Raw genomic sequence first — 18,804 nt, forward strand, 5'->3', positions numbered from 1 at the left:
TGTAGTTTCCCCATTGTATATTCTTGCCTCCTTTGTATTAAATTAATCGGTCATTTATACATGGGTTTATTTCTAGGCGCTCTAATCTATTCCATCGATCTAGATGTGCCAGTTTCTTGACTTAAAAAAAAAAAAGATGCTCTTTCATTATCCATTTGTCTAGCCCTCAAGAACTCTTTTTATTAGACTAAAATTATTTATTTTTTATAAGAGAGACCTAGAACAATGTAATAGGTTTGTATTATCTAACCACATTATTAGTATTCATTTCTTGCCAGAAGCATGAACTAAAAACATAAAAGACATGCAAAAATTTAACTCTACCAAAAGTTTATCCTTTTTACAATACCTCTGTGATTTATTTTTTTTAATTTTTTTTTATTTATTTATGATAGTCACAGAGAGAGAGAGAGAGAGAGAGAGGCAGAGACACAGGCAGAGGGAGAAGCAGGCTCCATGCACTGGGAGCCCGATGTGGGATTCGATCCCGGGTCTCCAGGATAGCGCCCTGGGCCAAAGGCAGGCGCCAAACCACTGCACCACCCAGGGATCCCACCTCTGTGATTTAAACACTGGAATTTTCCTGGGTGTACTGAAGCAACAGGGAAACGATGATGATGGCATAATAAAGCCAGATGATGTTCAACGGAAGACCCTTTTGCTCATTTTATTTCATAATCAAAATTCCAAACATAAAGTTCAAAAGGGATTTGGTACCCCATCCTGCTACTCTGTCATTCGTGTTTGTCTGTAATGTAATCTGTAGATATGGATCTTAAGTCCTGTGGAAAGTTAGCATTAAATTACTGGTTAATGTTACTCTGGAAGAATCGTGTTCATTACAGCATGTCTTTGAACCAACTTAAATATCCTTATAGTTGTCCTTCAGTTTATGATGCTGAACGTATGGCGCTCTAGCCCTATAAGAAAATAGCAAAGATGAGATTGCCTTGTAGTCTCATTTAGACAGTTAATTTTATCTTTGTTTTCTTAAGTCACATTTCATTGTGCTTCTCGATGGTGCAAAACTAATTGGCTCTTATCACAGTTACATTACCTTCAAAGGCAGATAAAATTAATGCAAAGTAAAAGATCACTACAATCAGAGATATCTGGTTAAAAGGGAGACAGGCTTGCATAAAGTGGCTGCACAATCCACAGAAGGCTGTGGCGGAATAATAAATCATTACTTTCTCCAGGTTATCATCTCGGGCTCCAGTTCATTATTTTGTATCATTTGTTTTAACCTTGGATTGTCCCTACTACATCTGCTCTGCTGTGATTAATTCTGCTGATGGAAATAAACTGTCGAAGGGCAATGCTGTACTGCATGACTAATTAGCCTACCGAATTATGTCCATAAATTAACATTTTGTTTTTATTCATTTAAATAAATCAAACTTGTCCAAACTTATTTTGTATAGATCACTAATATCAATTTATTTTTTTTTTTTGTAACTTTTCAGCTTAGATCAGTTTAATCACTTTTTTGGTCAGTTAATTCTTCTTTTTTTTTTTTTTTTTTTTTTAAGATTTTATATATTTGTGAGATAGAGGGAGAGTGCAGGTGTGGGGTTGGTGGGGGGAGGGTTGCAGGGAGCCCAAGCTGGGACTCAATCCCAGGACTCTGGAGTCATGACCTGAGCTGAAGTCAAATGCTTAAACAACTGAGCCACCCAGATGCTTCTGGTCAACTAATTCTTAAATATTTTCTTACTTTCACTTCTCTAAAACAATTATAGCACATTCTTGTCCCTGTTGGCCCCAGAGGAAGAAAATTTTCAGTGAACTTGAGCAAGAGTTCTCCACCAGGCTCTCTCCTTTAACTTACCCTTTCTCTGCTCCCTCCTGCCCCAAGTGCTGGCCACAGCCCCTTGTCTGTTCCTATTCCTCATGTAAAAATGGTTATGCTAGGACTGAATGTTTGGGTCTGCCCAGATTCACATGTTGCTTGAAGCACTAAGCCCCCGTGTGATGGTATTAGGAGGTGAGGCCTTTGGAAGGTCATTAGCCTTAGATTAGGTCAGAAGGGTGGGACCCTTGCGATGCAGCTAATGTCCTTATAGAAAGAAGAGGAGGCATGACATCTGTCTTTACACACTGTGAGGATGCAGCAAGGCTGCAAACTGGGAAGCCTGCCCTCACCAGACATCAAGCCGGCACCTTGATCTTGGAGTTTCCAGCCTCCAGAACTGTGAGAAATAAATATTTGTTATTTAACCCTCGCAAACTATGGTATCTTGTTATAGCAGCCTGAAATGACTAAGACAGGTTACTACTGTGAAAAACCAAATTCTTCTTGTAAGAATTGTGGATTACACAAGAATATTATTCCTTATAAAACTGATTATTTCGGGGCACCTGGGTGGCTCAGTGGTTGAGCGTCTGCCTTCGGCTCAGGGCATGATCCCAGAGTCCTGGGATCCAGTCCTATAGCAGGCTCCGGGCAGGAGCAGGGAGCTCGCCTCTACCCGTGTCTCTGCCTCACTTTGTGTGCCTCTCATGCATAAATAAATAAAATATTTTTTAAAACTTATTATTTCAAGAACAGAAAAAGTGATGGGACATGTTTCTATATATTCTGCAATATTGGGTTGCTTGCCTCCAAAGACTGAAGAATAGGACTTTGTCTTTCCAAAACATCATGTCATCAGTCTTATTTTTATTTTTTATTTTTTTATAAATTTACTTTTTATTGGTGTTCAATTTTCCAACATATAGAATAACACCCAGTGCTCATCCCATCAAGTGCCCCCCTCAGTGCCCGTCACCCATCACCCCCACCCCTGGCCCACCTCCCTTTCTACCACCCCTAGTTCGTTTCCCAGAGTTAGGAAAAAAAAATGAGGGGGAAATATCAGGGAGGGAGACAGAACATGAGAGACTCCTAACTCAGTCTTATTTTTATAAAAGCAATTAGGTCCTTTCTAACAAGGGATTCACTGCCTATAACTTCAGGAAACTGAGTCACATGAGAGCATTTAAAAGCCCTCATGTTAATTTCAGCATGTTCTCATATTGACTATCCTAAACTTTTATGCAAGGGTGTTCTAGAGCCTCTCCTATGATTCATGTGACACATTTGTATTCATTCTTTCCAATTCCTTGTTCAGTAAGAGCACATTGGTAGCCTGAATTTGGCAATGGGGAGTATTTATTCCAAGGAAATATGTAAACAGAACAAATCAGAACTTTTGTTTTCCAGAGAGCTGGTTGTTAAACATATACCAGCACCCTGCTGTTATATGCAAGGTAAATGTCACTAGGTATGGCTCCCCTATAGAGCTTTTTCTGATTAAACTCTTAGCTGGTTCATTAGGGAAGAGTCTTTATATTTATATTCATTCTTCTCCTCCTACTCTCCAGCCCCACCTTCTTCTCTCTTTCTCTCCTTTTTCTGACAGCAGAGTTCCTCAGTGCTCAGCCTTGTTTGAAACAAATATCCCAGAAGTTCTCTCTGAGCAAAACAACCAGCAAACAGTTATTCCTCAGCTTTTTAACTCAGCTGAGTCAGGTACCATTGCAGTTACCACTCTAGACAGTTTCCCCACTTGTTTAGCACCTGTTTCTGTTTTACACAGGCAGACTCACCTGATGTCTTCTCTGATACTTAGATAGCTCGGACAGAGGAAAGTGCCACATAATTGAATCACTGTATCCAATATCCAACTTAACTAAACCACTACTCAGTGAGCAGTGTTTTCCATGGAAATCAATTTGCCTATAGGGCACTTTTTATTTTTTATTTTTGTAAAGATTTTGTTTTTAAGTAATCTCTACACTCAGTGTGGGGCTCAAACTCAGAGCCCCGCAATCAAGAATCACACACTTTACCGACAGAGCCAGCCAGGTGCCCCTACTGGGCACTTTTTAAACCAAATGAACTGGTTTTAACTATTTTATGCCTTCTATTACTGTCCTAAGCACTGGAAGGGATACAAGGCAGAGAAAAGGGTCATCTCTTACAGAATCCTTCCAAACTTTGGAAAGTCAGAACTGCTGAAACATATGAAGCAACTAGGAAAGAAAAGAACTGAATTGTTGGGGACCCCTGGGTGGCTCAGCAGTTTGGCGCCTGCCTTTGGCCCAGGGTGTGATCCTGGAGTCTCGGGATCGAGTCCCACTCGGGCTCCCTGCATGGAGCCTGCTTCTCCCTCTTCCTGTGTCTCTGCCTCTCTATGTCTATCATAAATAAGTAAATAAATCTTAAAAAAAAAACAAAAAACGAAAAAAGAACTGAATTGTTAAATGCCAGTCAATGTACTAAAGACCTAGAGGGGTCAGGAAAGACTTGATTTAGGGATTTCTACTTAAGTTTGTCTTTGAGTGATGACTAGGACTGGGACATAAGGTCCCACTTTGTGTGGGATGGATAGCATTAGCGAAGGACTTGGTCTGTGAGCAAATAACATCTCATTTGTGGGAATGATTAGGAAATTTGGATGGATCCTGGGAGATTTCTAAAAGCCAAATAAAAAACTTGTTAAACGCAATCAGCAATAGAAAGCTATTATAGAGCTGTTGAGCATCATAATGATGACATTAAAGGGATGCCTTTGAAGATTAATCTGCCAGCATTATGAAAGAGAGATTATATAGGTTAAGGTTAGTGGCAGGGGAACAAGTAGAAGTAACTTAGGTTGGCCTCATTAAAAAGCACATCAAGGGACACCTGGGTAGCTCAGCAGTTGAGCGTCTGCCTCTGGCTCCGGGAGTGATCCCAGAGTTTTGGGATCAAGCCCCGCATTGGGCTCCCCGTGAGGAGCCTGCTTCTCCCTCTGCCTGTCTCTGCCTCTCTCTCTGTGTCTCTCATGAATAAGTAAATAAAATCTTTTTTTTAAAAAGCACTTTAAGACCACAGCAGGGAGCAGATCACGGCCAAAACTTGGTGGAAAGCTACTTATCCACTATAGCAGAGGTAAGGTAAGCAGAGGTCAGAAGCAAGCTCCAAAACACAGCATGCTTGGACATGATACCAGCAGCCACCAGAATCAGAAGAGTTGATTGGATGGGCAGAACACAGAAGAAATCTAAGTGATGGTGAAAGAGGGCTGACCAGATGTGACAGTGCAGCAGGTGTGGGAGAGACTGTTCCAGGCTTCTCCTTAGGAAAGGATCCAGACACTAGAGCTCCTTAGGAAAGGATGCAGATACAGGAGCTCAAGCTTCTTGAGCCTTGACATCACCTGGGGCTCAATGTAGGGCCCCAGTCCAAACAGGAACCAGAGCACAACGTGATAGAATATGAAGAAGAAAGATAATCAAAGGAAAATTCTGGTCTAATAGCTAACACAAGAGGGGTGTCAGAGTATGCCAATCCAAGGAACACCTAGGGACCTGAGGTTTGGATCTCATATAGCAGACTTTGGGCTGAGCTATATTCATGGTAAAGAAGAAATAGAGGACATGGGGGAGCCCAACCACAATGGATAGCTGTTGCATTTCAGTGATTGATTCTAAACCTATACCAGGTTGCAGATTCAAAGCTTTTGATTTCTGATCTTCTTAGAATTCTTTCAGAAACTACCAAATCCCAATGAGAGTAGCTGAGGAAAAAGAAGTGGGAGATATAAAATGAGGGTTGACCCTTGGAACAGATGGAATAATACAGGTAGTAGGAGCCTATAGTTTAATTTTTTGATATTTTAGCCTATTGATTTATGTTTTGGAAAAGTATACATGCCTAAGGGCCAGGGGAAACCAAGCAGTTGGGAGAATTTGAGAGGTATTTACATATGATTTCAATAAAATGTTGAATAGCTATCATGTACAAGAATTGTATTGTTCTGATTCATTTAGATTTCTGATTATTAGAAAACTTTTTTGGGTATAAACTCTTGCTATATATACTTTTCTCAGGTTAGCTTAAGTTTCCAGACTTATCATGGTAGTATAAGGCACATAATATTACTTCAACATTTGAAGATTGCACATAATTCACAGACTTTATTCTTTACTGAAGAATCACAAAATATAGTTTGGGACAATTTCTTATTAACTCCAGAACATACATTTTTATAAATGAGGCCCCAGTTTGAGCTTATTTTCTCATCATTTGCCTGTAGCAATTCAGTATGTGGTCCTAACAATGTGGAGGATCCCATTTAATTCTAAGGGACTATGGTTTCCTTATGATTCTAGACATACACTCATACACATAAAAAAGGTTAATTGAGGATTTTGCTTGTTTGAATACATATTAGTTATCAAACTTTGAATAAATAACATTTTAGAGTTTTTCTGAAGATTTCCACATTACACTATCCAAAATCTGTTACCAAATAGAGGAACACAGGAAAAAGTCTATGAGCAAGTCTATTAATAGAGGAAGATTTCTGTTTCAAGCAAAGGAAAAGAGGAAATCTAGGCTTTATTTCATGTACATACCATGTGACCAAAACTGTTCTAGCTGTTTCACACATGTTCATATTGAATCACAGCAATTGTGTGAGATATTTTGTCTCCATTATGGAGATGAGGAGTCAGGAATTCAAAGACATGTATTAACTGGGGAGTAGTATAGCTGGTAAACAGCACAGCCAGAATTAAACTTAAGGTCTATCTAATTCTAAAGCTCATTCTTGTTTTCATTGCCCAATATTTCAGAAGTATATTTATACACTAGACTTTTATAAAAGAAATTTTTAAATCCATGTTTTAGATGCTGCAGCTATGAAGTCTGTATCAATACATTTTCTGAGATACTAAAACAGAATTACTCCTACAGATCAATTCCCAAATACAAATACTTTTTTCTATATAATAATTCAATATTGCTCAAAATAAAAATAAGCTGAGAAGACCTCCTGGTCTAGGGATAATCTTACAAGAGCAATGGCATACAAGTTCCATCTGCTGTCAGATCTGATGAATTGATAGTGGCTGCCCGGATCTCTAAATGGAAAACAAATCTGAGGTCACATCTAGGTCACTAGGAAGGAGCCTTGGGATCCATAAGAGATGAAGGCCATGGTCACAGGTGAGGAAATGGCAGCTATGTGCCATGTATTGGCTAGAGCTGCCACAAATATTAGTAAAGTAATATGTAATTTGGTATGCTAATGCTCAAAATTGCCTTTCATACTCAAAGTTCTGTCACTTTAATTCTCTCAAAATGATTCTTATTTTGGGGGCTTAGTGTTTCCTTGCCTGATTGTAGGAATCATCTAGATTAATTGCTTAAAAATACCGTATCCCAGGCCTATCTGGAAGATTTAGGAGGTTTAGAGTAGGAGGCCTGGAATTTTATGTTCTGGCAAGTTTGGGATCATTTGAGTTGCCTATGTGTTCAGAAAGCCCCTGTGAAAGACAAACATGAAGTTTTTGAGCAGCAGTAATTTAAGACATACTCCCTGGTAGAGATTTGAGCACTTACTGGCCAGGGGCAAACAACAGATCAATTTGATGCTGACTGGTGATCAGAGAAATTCAGTGTTGGCTTACCCACTCCATCTGGCTCTGCCCAGTTTACTGACTTATTCTTGTCCTGCTTTACCTCTTTTTTTTTTTTTAAGATTTTATTTATTTATTCATTCATGAGAAACAGAGAGAGGAGAGAGAGAGAGAGGCAGAGACACAGGCAGAAGGAGATGCAGGCTCCATGCAGGGAGCCTGACGTGGGACCCCATCTCGGGTCTCCAGGATCACGCCCTGGGCTAAAGGCAGTGCTAAACCGCTGAGCCCCCTGGGCTGCCCTCGGTCTGCTTTACCTCTTGCTTACTCCACTCAGGGCAACACAAGTGTTCTTTCTGTTGCTCCAGTATATGCATGTTCCTTCTCAAAGGCTTTGTCCTTTCTGTTCCCTTGCATGGTATGTCATTCCTGGAGACCTTAACAGGACTAGTGTCCCTAATCCTCTCTTAAGCGGTAGGGCTATAATGTGGAAAAGCTAAATGGCAAGCAAGGAGGAAGATCTTAAGTCTGTGAAGTAGACTCACTGCTTATATGACAAACTCTTTAATATTGGAAAAGGGAGGCCATAGCTGAAGCAATGGGTTATGCCAGTCATTGCACAGCGTCTACAAAGATGTAAAGAAATAATGGTTTTTCTAGAAAATAAAGAATGACAAATATAAAAACAGAAAGTCACTAGTTGAATAACAATGAAATCTGGGTAAAATGTATTTAAAACCATTAAATCACTGCCTTATCTTTTTTGATTCCTACAGGATGCTTATAAGTAGAATCATCTGACTGTATCTTTGAAGGAGTATTAGGATTTGGGAAGCGTCTTAATAAACACTAACTGAAGCCACTCTAAAGAAAACATCATTAATCATGTCATCTGATAAGAGATACTGTCAGTGTTACATTTAGAAATTTATACTCAGACTGAATTCCAGTAAACATCCCTTGTGTACATTAGGGATTAGGAAAATGAGGGCTTCTTTGTTTACTATAAATTAAAAATAATACTTAGGCCAAATTTCTCAAAATGGAAATCACCCAGACACATTGGATCTCCCAGTTGTAGAGTCTTTCTACCCGGTTCACTTTGCACAATGTTGCTGTATTATCTTTCAGAGAGTACTATATTTTTTAAAAAGTGCTATTTTCATTTTAAAGCCGTCTACTGAAAATAAACTGAAAAGGCTACAATAGCTCTCTTTTACTTTTAAAATAAATACAAAGTCTTCAGGTTGATATTTAAGACACCTACTTAGTTATTATTAGGTTTATCCATTATTAGGTAAGGTTTATATCAATTTAAAAATATCAACCAAACCATAACAACTGACTGCTTAGTATGTGGTAAACATTAAATGAGGCATCTCAAAGATACAAAGATCAATAAATCCTTAATGATTCCCCAAATTAATCTTATAAGAATATGCAACATTGTAAAGAATAATGAGGACAAAAGGAATTTGCAAGAGAGAGACACAAAGAGATCAGATAATGTGATGTTTGTAAAAGAAGTGGGCTTTGAAGAAAAGTGAGATTCAGTCAAGTGGAGGGTAACAGAGAGACTACTAGAAGTTAGGAGAATGTGTGTAAAGGAATGATGGCAGATGTTGCAAGTATTTTCTGGGGCAATACAGAGATCAATAAGGACAGAGCAGAAAGTTTATATTGGGAGTAGTGGATCAGATTTTGATGATCATGTATGAAAATAAAGTATAGGGTTTGTTGTAAACAATATGAAGGAATTATTGAAAATTTTATTATGAGGTTAAGGTAATAAAAGTAATATTTTAGGAAAATAAGTCTGGCAGAAGTGCAGAGAGAATCTGTAGGAGGATATTAGGGTAAGTGCTTACCTTAGACGTGAGTGATAGTAAGAGGCCTTGACACTTAAGAATTGCCACAGTGGCTGAGATAAGCTGTATCAGTGGGATGGTGGGGAAGAACTTTGAGAAGAGCCAAGAATTGGGAGAAAAGCCCTGTATTATAGTGTAATAATGAGTCGGGTCAAAAAGGATACCTCAGTAAGAAAATAGTTATCAATCTTGTAATGATTTTCAGAAATGCCAAAGAGAATGAGGAAAGGTCAATAGAAATAAAATAAAAATAAATAAAATAAATGCTTAGCCTGAAGGGAAACTACCAAAAGACTAGAAAAGTAAATTATTCCCATGTGGTATAAAATACATGGAAACCAATTACCAACAAATCCTGAGAGAATAAAAAAACTGGAAGTTCATAAAGATAAAAGATAGGATCCCCAAATAAGGAAGTCTTGTAGCAAATCTCTTAAAAAAAAAAACCTTCAGGGAGGTATTGAATATTAAGAATGGGAATGATCCATGATCAATTTGTTGAACCGAATGAATTTCATGAGTATATTAAAGAGCAACGGAATCATTGTGACTCTCTCCACCCTTAGACCAAAAGACTTCAGAGTTTTGCCATAAGAGATAAATTCATGAGTATAATTCTTGAAAGAGGGCAAAATTTGAAGGTGTGCTTTTAGACTTGAAAGGTTGTACCCTATACTGCCTTCTCCATTACAAGGGTATGAAAGTTATACCACACTTTTTTCCAGTGCTTTACAGTGTTGTTTTTTATGACCATTTCTCCTGGAATTTATTTTTATGCATTATTTAAGGATGAGAAAAAACTGGTTTCCCAATTAATAGTTATCCAGCATCATTGATTCATCAGTGCATTATTTATCTAATGACATGCTATACCAATTTTGTCCTGTAAATGCATATTTGATCGAATGCTACTTTGGCAGAATTAATTATAATATACACAATATTATAATATATATGTAATATATATGTACACAGACACCCCCACTTACACAGTTCACACAGATCTGAACTGCTTGGGTCCACTTGCATGCAGACTTTTAAAAAGTAAAATAGTACAGTACTGTAAATGTGTTTTCTCTTCCTTATGATTTTAACAATATTTTCTTTTCTCTAGTCTACTTTATTATCAGATATAGTATGTAATATGTATGATACGCAAAATATGTGTTGTTTTGACGTTTATGTTATTGGTAAGGCATCTGGTCAACAGTAGGCTATTAGTGGTTAGGTTTCGGGAGAGTCAGAAGTTGTAAGAAGGTTTTTGACTGTGTGTGTGGTTAGGGCCCCAACTCTCACCTTGTTCAAGGGCCAACTGTATATTTACATACATTTCCTCCCTTCTAGCTTCTAAGTACTGTTGTGAGCTCTCATCCAACAGAAGCTGGTATGTAGTGTGATGGGCTACATAAAATAGTTCTTTTTAAAAAAAAAATATTTTATTTATTTGCTCATGAGAGACACAGAGAGAGAGGCAGAGACACAGGCAGAGGAAGAAGCAGGCTCCATGCAGGGAGCCTGACATGGGACTCGATCCCAGGTCCCTAGGATCACACCCTGGGCCAAAGGTGGCTCTAAACCACTGAGCCACCTGGGCTACCCAATAGTTCTTGACCAATAAGCATAAGTACACTATAGCTTTCAGCTACAGAATCTGTTACTTTGCTAACCATGGGGTGAATATAATCCGCAGTTATTTATACGCTATGGCCTCTCTTTCATTTATTTTTCATTCAGAGAACAGTTCCTCCAAAATGACTGGTTAAATGTGTGGAAATAACATTGAATATACTCCATATACACAAGGTAATAGTGTTAAAATGGTACTTTAAGTGGAAGTTTTGAAGAGGCTGGAGGTGCTTTCCAGGATTGAATCAAGTAAGCAAAAAGTTAAGATCATCAAGAAGACAGATATTGATAAGTGTCAACTTACATTAAGGAGCCTATTATAAGCATCACTATCATTTGGTTTGACCAACAATTATATGAAGATACCTAAGGAAAAAAATTATGGCAGGAGTCTCATCCCCATTTCAGAGAATCTGAGTAGATTGCAGGAGTAGTTGCCAAGGCAGGATATCAGGAAAGCATCTCCACAGAGACTTTGTAATAGTGATTCTCCTAGAGAATTGATTCAGTTATGCTTCTTTTTCCAGTAACACAATCCCTCCATTAAATAGGGTATGGGTATACTCATTCCGGTAAGTATACGTAGGTCTGTTTCAGGAATCTAAATCCTGTAATATTAATTTATGTGTCCATTCCTGCATTGATGTAACAGTTTTAATTACTGTAGCTTTATAAGATTTAACATATTAAACATTTTGAAAAATATCTTGCATATTTTTATTGCTTATTTTTCTAGATGAACTTCAAGAAAATCTTTTCAAGTTTTTTTTTAATCCTCTTAGAATTTTGATTGGAGTTATACTGACTACATGATTTGAGGAAACTCTCATATTATTCTTCTTCTCCAGGTTCATATCTTCTACATCCTTTAGCAAAGTTTTTCAAACAAGTCCTACAGTGTTAATTTCTTACTGGTTATTTTGCAGATTTTATTGTTCAAGGTTGTGGAATTTTTTTTCAATTATAATGTAAAATTATGTTTAGTTTGTATTTAGAATAGGCAATTATTTATCTTACATGTAGTCACTTTCCTGACCTCTTGTAAGGAACAAATTTTCTTTTGATTGTTGGATTTTTTTGTTGACAATCATGACGTTTGTAAATAAGGACAGTTTTGACTCTTTTTTGACCCAATATTTCTTCTTTTTCTTGCCTTATTCCACTGGCTTAGAAATTTGACTGATTGTAGTGGGAATCATTAATTATATCTTTGTAAGTCTCTAGTGGATTTTATTAGGTCAAGCAAGCTTCGTTCTATCCCTACTTTACTGATAGTTTTTCACAAGATTGCCAAGATGATTGCAGTAAATCCTCTTTACTGTATATGGTCTACATAAATTTCTTTAAAAAAAATATGAAGACTTTTTGTGACCTATTAATATTTTTTATATCATAAGTGTTTTCATTTATGCTGGAAAAATGTGAATTATCTGTTTAGTTTCCATATGTAGTTATTAAAATAAAATCTTTTGATTGTTTATGAGAGTTTTGTTAAAATTTCCCTCTATTAAAAAAAAATTTCCCTCTATTAATGTAGTTTATATATTTCTTCTCATATTCTCACTCGAATTTATCCTCATATTGTCACATATTTAATAAACATTAAATGTTAGATACATAAAGATTCTTGATGGTTGTAACTTATTGGAGGGGTTTAATCAGCAAAACATAATTCCATGTTTACTTTGACTGAAAATCACTCCTACTTTCTCTCTGTGAGCATTTAATTGGCATATTTTTCATCAGCCCTTAATATCAAAATTTTTGTTTAGGTGTGTCTCTTGTAAACGGCTTATCACTTGATAATTTTCCTACCCAACCTAATAATCTCTTTTATAAGGTTAATTTAACATAATTGACTTCAGTTGACACATTGACTTTAGCTTAACATATATTTGATATTTTCCATGTGCTATATTTTCTCCCATGTTTACTTCCTATCTTCAGCTGGATTTTTTTTTTTTTTTTTACTTTGTTCATTATGCCATTTTGGCATTACAATGGCCATTATGCATTTTTTTTTTCTGTTTAGGAGTTTTCAAGTAATCCATTCCATTTTTTCTTACTTGTCCTTGAATTTTAAAAAAAACAGTTTTTTTCTATAATGTCAATAATTTGTCAGTAACCTCCCTCCCAAACTAGATAAGATTATTAATATCCTTAGACCAGCCCTAATATCACCTAACTTCCCACACTTTGTGGATATGATCTGGAATTTTATTTACAGATTTTAAAATAATTTAATTTATACTGTGGCTCAATTTTTATGTGAATTTTATGTGAAGTCTTAATAACTGGATAATCTTCACAATAACTTCTTGAAAAAATATTTTTCTATCAGTTTCACCATTATCTCTTTTAATTCATGTGTTCCTCTTAGTTGTATATATATTTTTTATTTTCAGTATTCTTAAGTGGTATTTCCAGAAAGCATTCATGGTGGCAAAATCCCTGAGTCTTTTAATATATTAAAATGCCCTACCTTTGCACTCAAAATTAAATGGTAGTTTAGCTGGGGAAAGAAATTTAGGTTAAAAATAATGTCCTTTAGAATGCAAAAAAAAAATTTTCCATTTTTCTTATTGCCTGGTAGATCAAATGGAAAATCTAATAGCAATCTGAATATTGTTCCTTTAAAATCACCTTGTTTATGTTTCATTGTTTAGAAGCTTTTAGTGCCTGTCTGCATTTATTTTTTTAGAGATCAGAAATTTCATGATATGCCTAGATGTGGTTTTTTTTTCACATACATGCAGACATTTTACTAGTTTCCCCAACAAGAGTACAATAATACCAATTTTTAAATATAAATCTGAGGTCATCTGAGATGCCAACCAAATACAAGGAAGGAAAATAAAGGGAAATGCTTAATCAAAAGGCACTATAACACCACCTAAAATCTACAGTCACAGTAGTAGTAGGCTAAAATTAATCTATAGCAAAAATATCTAATATAAATGTGAAAAGATTGCATAGCAGGAAGTGGATTTGCTTTCCAGAACACTGGCACACTGATCATTTGGACCCAATAGGATATTTGTCCTGGACAAGTTCAAGGTAATTAGAGGTAAAACTAAATCGAAAGTTGCAGGTACAGGGGCACCTGGGTAGCTCAGTCAGCCAGGCCTCCGTTTCTTGGTTTCAGTTCAGGTCATGATCTCAGGATCCCGAGATCAAGCCCTGCAGGGGGCTCTGCATTCAGCAGGGAGTCTGCTTCAGATTCTCTCTCTCTCTCTCCCTCTCCCTCTCCCTCCCGCTCTGTGGAGAATCCAAGATAAACAGTCTCCAAACAGATGGTGACAGATTCCTCTTGCTGCACTTTGCAGCTTCCTCTCATGATCCTACCCAGTGGCTGTTCAAGCTGAAAGCTGCTACTCTTGTCTTGGAGGGGGTTTATAGATATTGGAGAACTTGTGACAAATGGGGGGAGGAGCAGCCCAGAGGAGGGGGAATAAAAAGGAGTGAAGGGTGGTATGAAAAGGTAGTGGTGAGAGGATGGTGGATCAGATTGGCTGCAGTTGCTAGTTATCCTGAGGCATTCATATGTAGCTTAAACTTCCCTAATCACTTTCAGACACCTCCACACAACACCCTCAAAGTCTGAAATCAGTAGCTGAACTGCAGTGAGAGCTGCAAGGTTCACAAAATACTCAAGAAGCCAGAATGAGACAACCTAGAGAGAAAATCCCAGCAATTATCCTCAATCTTTCTTCAATATAAGATAAACTCAAATATATCAGATGTGGGATGCAGAAAGCCACAAAGTGAGCAAGCGGGTCTTCTACTGAACTTTTCCTCAAATTCCAAGAAAAAAAACAAGTGGCAGGGTATGTTTTCATTCTTTTTTTTATTTTATCTTATTTCATTTTAAAATAGAATGACCCGAGGTCGTTCTATTATAAAGGGACATGGCTGAATAGGTAGGAAACAAGACTCCCCATTGTGAGTTCTTCTGATGGCTTCGGCGAGGATCATGGAGATGTCGATCACCTGTATTTTGGAGCAGTGCTTCATCTTCTCCTCCTGAGGTGTGATATTCATGACTACTACTGCTTCAAAGCATGCACTGTTGATGCGAGGAATGGCCGGGCCAGAAGAGATTCCGTGAGTCAAGATTCTGTGAGTCAACGTTGACCATTGAGTCAAGTTTCCATGAGTAAACTCTGGTGGCTCCAGCTGAGAGAAGTTTGTCAGCTGCATGACAGATGGTGCCACAGGTGTCAGCCATGTCATCCATGAGGATAGCCACACGGTCCCTCAAGGCTCCCACTAGCACCCTAAAGTCCATGTTATTGGCCTTCTTCTGCTCCTTGTGAATCAAGGCGAAGTCCACGTTCAACCTGTCAGTGAAGGAGGTCACTCTCTTGGCTCCCCAGGGGCATCTGTCTGGTGAGACGACAGTGCAGTTCCTCCACTCAGAGATACTCTCCCTTATGCACTTGAGGACAGCTGGCTCTGCACGCACATGGTCTACTGGGATGTCAAAAAAGCCCTGAATTTGAGAAGTGTGTAAGTCCAAGCATGTAAAGCCCTAAATTTGAGAAGCATGTAAACCCGTGGGGATGATATGATCTGCACCTGCTACAGACAGCATATCTGCAACAAGCTTGGCAGGTATGGGGCCCGGCTCTTATCTTTCTTACCCTGCCGGGCATAAGGGAAGCACGGGATGACTGCAGTAACCCAGTGGGCAGAAGCGATCTTGCAGGTGTTGATCATGATCAACAGCTCCATTAGGCCGTCGCTGGTGTGGCCGCAGCCGCTCTGCACCGTGTAGTTGTCCTCTCCTCGCTCGCTCTTGCCCATTTCCACGCAGGTCTCCTGGTCACTGAATTTCTTGGTCACCAGCCTGCAGAGCTCCAGCCCCAGGTGGTGGGCAATTTCCTGGGATAAGTCCTGGTGGGAGCTGCCACCGAAGATTTTGATGTCTGGCATTATGGTCAGTAGGTCGGGCACTCGTCGTCCAGCGGCCACCGCTGCGGCCGGGACCACAGCCCGAGTCAGACCCGGGACCAGCCAAGGCCTTTGGGTTGTGCTGGTTCTGGCCACGAGCTGCTCCATGGTAGGAAAAGCTCCTGTTTCACATTCACTTCACACTCTGACAAAGTGCCCAAAATCAAGTCTTGGGCAGCCCTGGTGGCTCAGCAGTTTAGCACCTGCCTTCAGCCCATGGCATGACCCTGGAGACCCGGGATCGAGTCCCCCATCGGGCTCCCTGCATGGAGCCTGCTTCTGCCTCTGCCTGTATCTCTGTCTCTCTCTCTCTCTCTCTCTCTGTATCTCTATGAATAAATAAATAAAATCTTAAAAATAAAGTTTGGAAATAGTATAAATAGTTCATGGGGGGTGGGTGGGTAATAAACATACAAAAATTGCTAGTAACCAGGAAAATGCTAATTATTTTCACACATCAGACGCGCCAAATTTATGAGATAGATAACTCCTCTATTGTAATAAAATGGGTAAGTGTAAGTTTTGCAAGGGAAATTTTCTTGTGTATAACCTTTGACTGGATGTATCTGCTTCTAGGGATCTATTCAATGGAAATAATTGCAGGCATCCCGAAAATGTATTGATGGTGGTATTTATTGCTGTATTAATTCATTCGATCAATATTTCCTGAGGTAATCCGAGTGTCAAGTGTTGTATCATTTACAGAATATAAGATGGTGAATGACAAATAGTAATCTCTCTAGAATTACCAAGAATAGCAAAATCTGGAAAATAATGAATGTCCATTAACAGGTAAATTATCATATAATGTATTATATGCACATAAGCAGCCATTAAAGAAATTGACTTATGTAGTCATATGGAAATATCCCCAAGGTATTTCTAAAAAATCCAGTCAAAAAGATATGCATAATATGAAATTTACATATTTAAAAGTAATAGTCAAAACATCAAGTCATTATGGGGGTTCTTTTGTTGTGATTATCTTTGGAGAGGGGAGTAATTTGGTGGAAGTTTGGGATGAAGGGCTATCACATTTTATTGCCATCTATTAATATAGTATTTGCACTTGCATTACTTATACAATGAAAAAAACACTAATAAAATATATAAAATGATTAAGTGTTAGTAAATTTTAAGTACATAGCTTCTAAAGTGAATTGAGAGTTAGAGTAATGGGGAAAGAAGTGGAATGCAGCACAGATGAGGAATTTCAAGAACAAACTGTGTCATAAAAATAATGGAGGCATCAGATATAGATCATACATTTTTATCCTGCTCATTGTGTGTCTGACATTTGGTTTGGAAACATTTTGATTTAGCCTAAAATCAACCATTTTTTCATATTTTGAAATTAGTAAATAATTTGCTGAATATATTTTCTCACCCCACTTTTGAGCTCCCCCACTGGGTTGGGTTCACAGATGGGATAAGCTCAGGAATTAGAGTAGGCAACAGAAATGGGTAAGATTTGGCAATGTCCATGAAACACACTACTTTGCTAGAAAAAAAGTGTTTTTATATCAAATGTGCTATTATTATAAAGCCATATAAACAGCCATGTCAAAAAGACCAATCAAAATGTCCTGCTGCTGATCCAGTCACATCTCCCCAACATCAACATCTCCCAGTCCTCAATTCAGACTCTTCATGGTTGACAGTGCATGCCAGCTCATTTCTGTCCACAGCCCTCCATTCATGTTCCTTCCTATCATAAAATCAGCAGACCCATCTATACTATGTAATTCTCCTCCCTGGCCTGACTACATACAGTGATTTCTAAAGAAAATTCTGTGGCTTAATTTAGCAGCACTAAAAAGTACTTGCAGCTTCAATTAAAATGATTTTTCTCTTAGTGTTCTCAATGTGTCACACATTTTTCACTTTTTAAAGCAACAGCAAACAGATTTTTAAATAGACTTATTATTACCTAAATAGGACTGAATGCTAATGTAAACATTAAAAACACATAGTTGGTTGCATTTTCCTTGAGGTGTTAAGTAGGAGAAATTTTTGTCTTGCTGCTATTTTTGCTCCAAGTTCTGGCTGTTGCAACACCTTATAGTTTCAGGGATTTGTCTAAAATCATAAAATGTTAAAGATGGAAATGGCCTTCGAGACCTTCCAGTCCAAAATCCTGATTCACAGACATAGATCTGAGGCCCAGAGAAATGAAGCAACTTGACTGGGATTTAACAGCTAATTAGAGGGCAGAGTGTGCACTAAAATGTGGGTTCTTGAATTTCCAAATAGGGTTTTTTTTTTTTCACTATTTCATTTTTCTTTGAGGTTTATGAGAATGAAGGAAAAATTTAAAAGTCCAGCAGAAATTTTCGTATAAAAATGTTACTTTTTTTTATTATCAAACAACTACAAGGAACAAAGTCCCAAACCTGAGACTGGAAAACTCTTTAAAAAATTATTTCCTGAAATGAGCAATTGGCAGTGTCATGGAAATATCTTTATTACTCTGACATTTCTGTTACGTGAATCTATTGCAAGGGGATTTAGCTCCTGTTTACTTTGGTCTCTGTAGGTTGAGAAACACATCTACTTTATCATTGGCTGTTTCTAACAAAAGTTACAAGTAGGAATGATGCTTATTGAAGAACACATTCTCTGTATTTAAGACATCATATCTGAATAAATTACTCTGGATAAATAAATTGTGGTATAGAGAAAATACCTATCTTTCTCTTTCCCAAGGCAAGCATCTTTAAATGTCATCTCTACAGATCTGTGAGCATTGCTATATTTTGAAGGTCTTTGAGTCAATACCCAGAATACATATATATATATTACCTTGGAAATAGTTTCTTGCTTTACTGATTATTCTTTTACCCTTCACAATTCCAACATAAATAATTCAAAGAGAGAGCCCTGATGCAGCTTGATCAGCTAAGGAGAAAAGAAATCCAGTCAATTCTTTTAGAAAGTGGAGAAAAACAGTTGTTGTATTTTAAGC

General features: G+C 37.8%; 2 protein-coding genes across 10 annotated transcripts in view; one reads left to right on the forward strand and one right to left on the reverse strand.

The window, feature by feature from the left end:
• The window catches only part of HDAC9 (histone deacetylase 9), a 1,020,499-nt gene that overhangs the window by 46,702 nt on the left and 954,993 nt on the right, over window positions 1-18,804 (forward strand). The window lies entirely within an intron of this gene.
• Window positions 14,783-15,821, reverse strand: PRPS1L1 (phosphoribosyl pyrophosphate synthetase 1 like 1). Its single transcript, XM_025464798.3, is given in 4 exon segments — window positions 14,783-14,815; window positions 14,817-15,003; window positions 15,041-15,509; window positions 15,512-15,821. Coding segments are annotated over 4 exon segments (999 nt in total).

The sequence above is a fragment of the Canis lupus genome, chromosome 14 (genome assembly GCF_003254725.2).
Source record: "Canis lupus dingo isolate Sandy chromosome 14, ASM325472v2, whole genome shotgun sequence".
Taxonomy (NCBI): domain Eukaryota; kingdom Metazoa; phylum Chordata; class Mammalia; order Carnivora; family Canidae; genus Canis; species Canis lupus.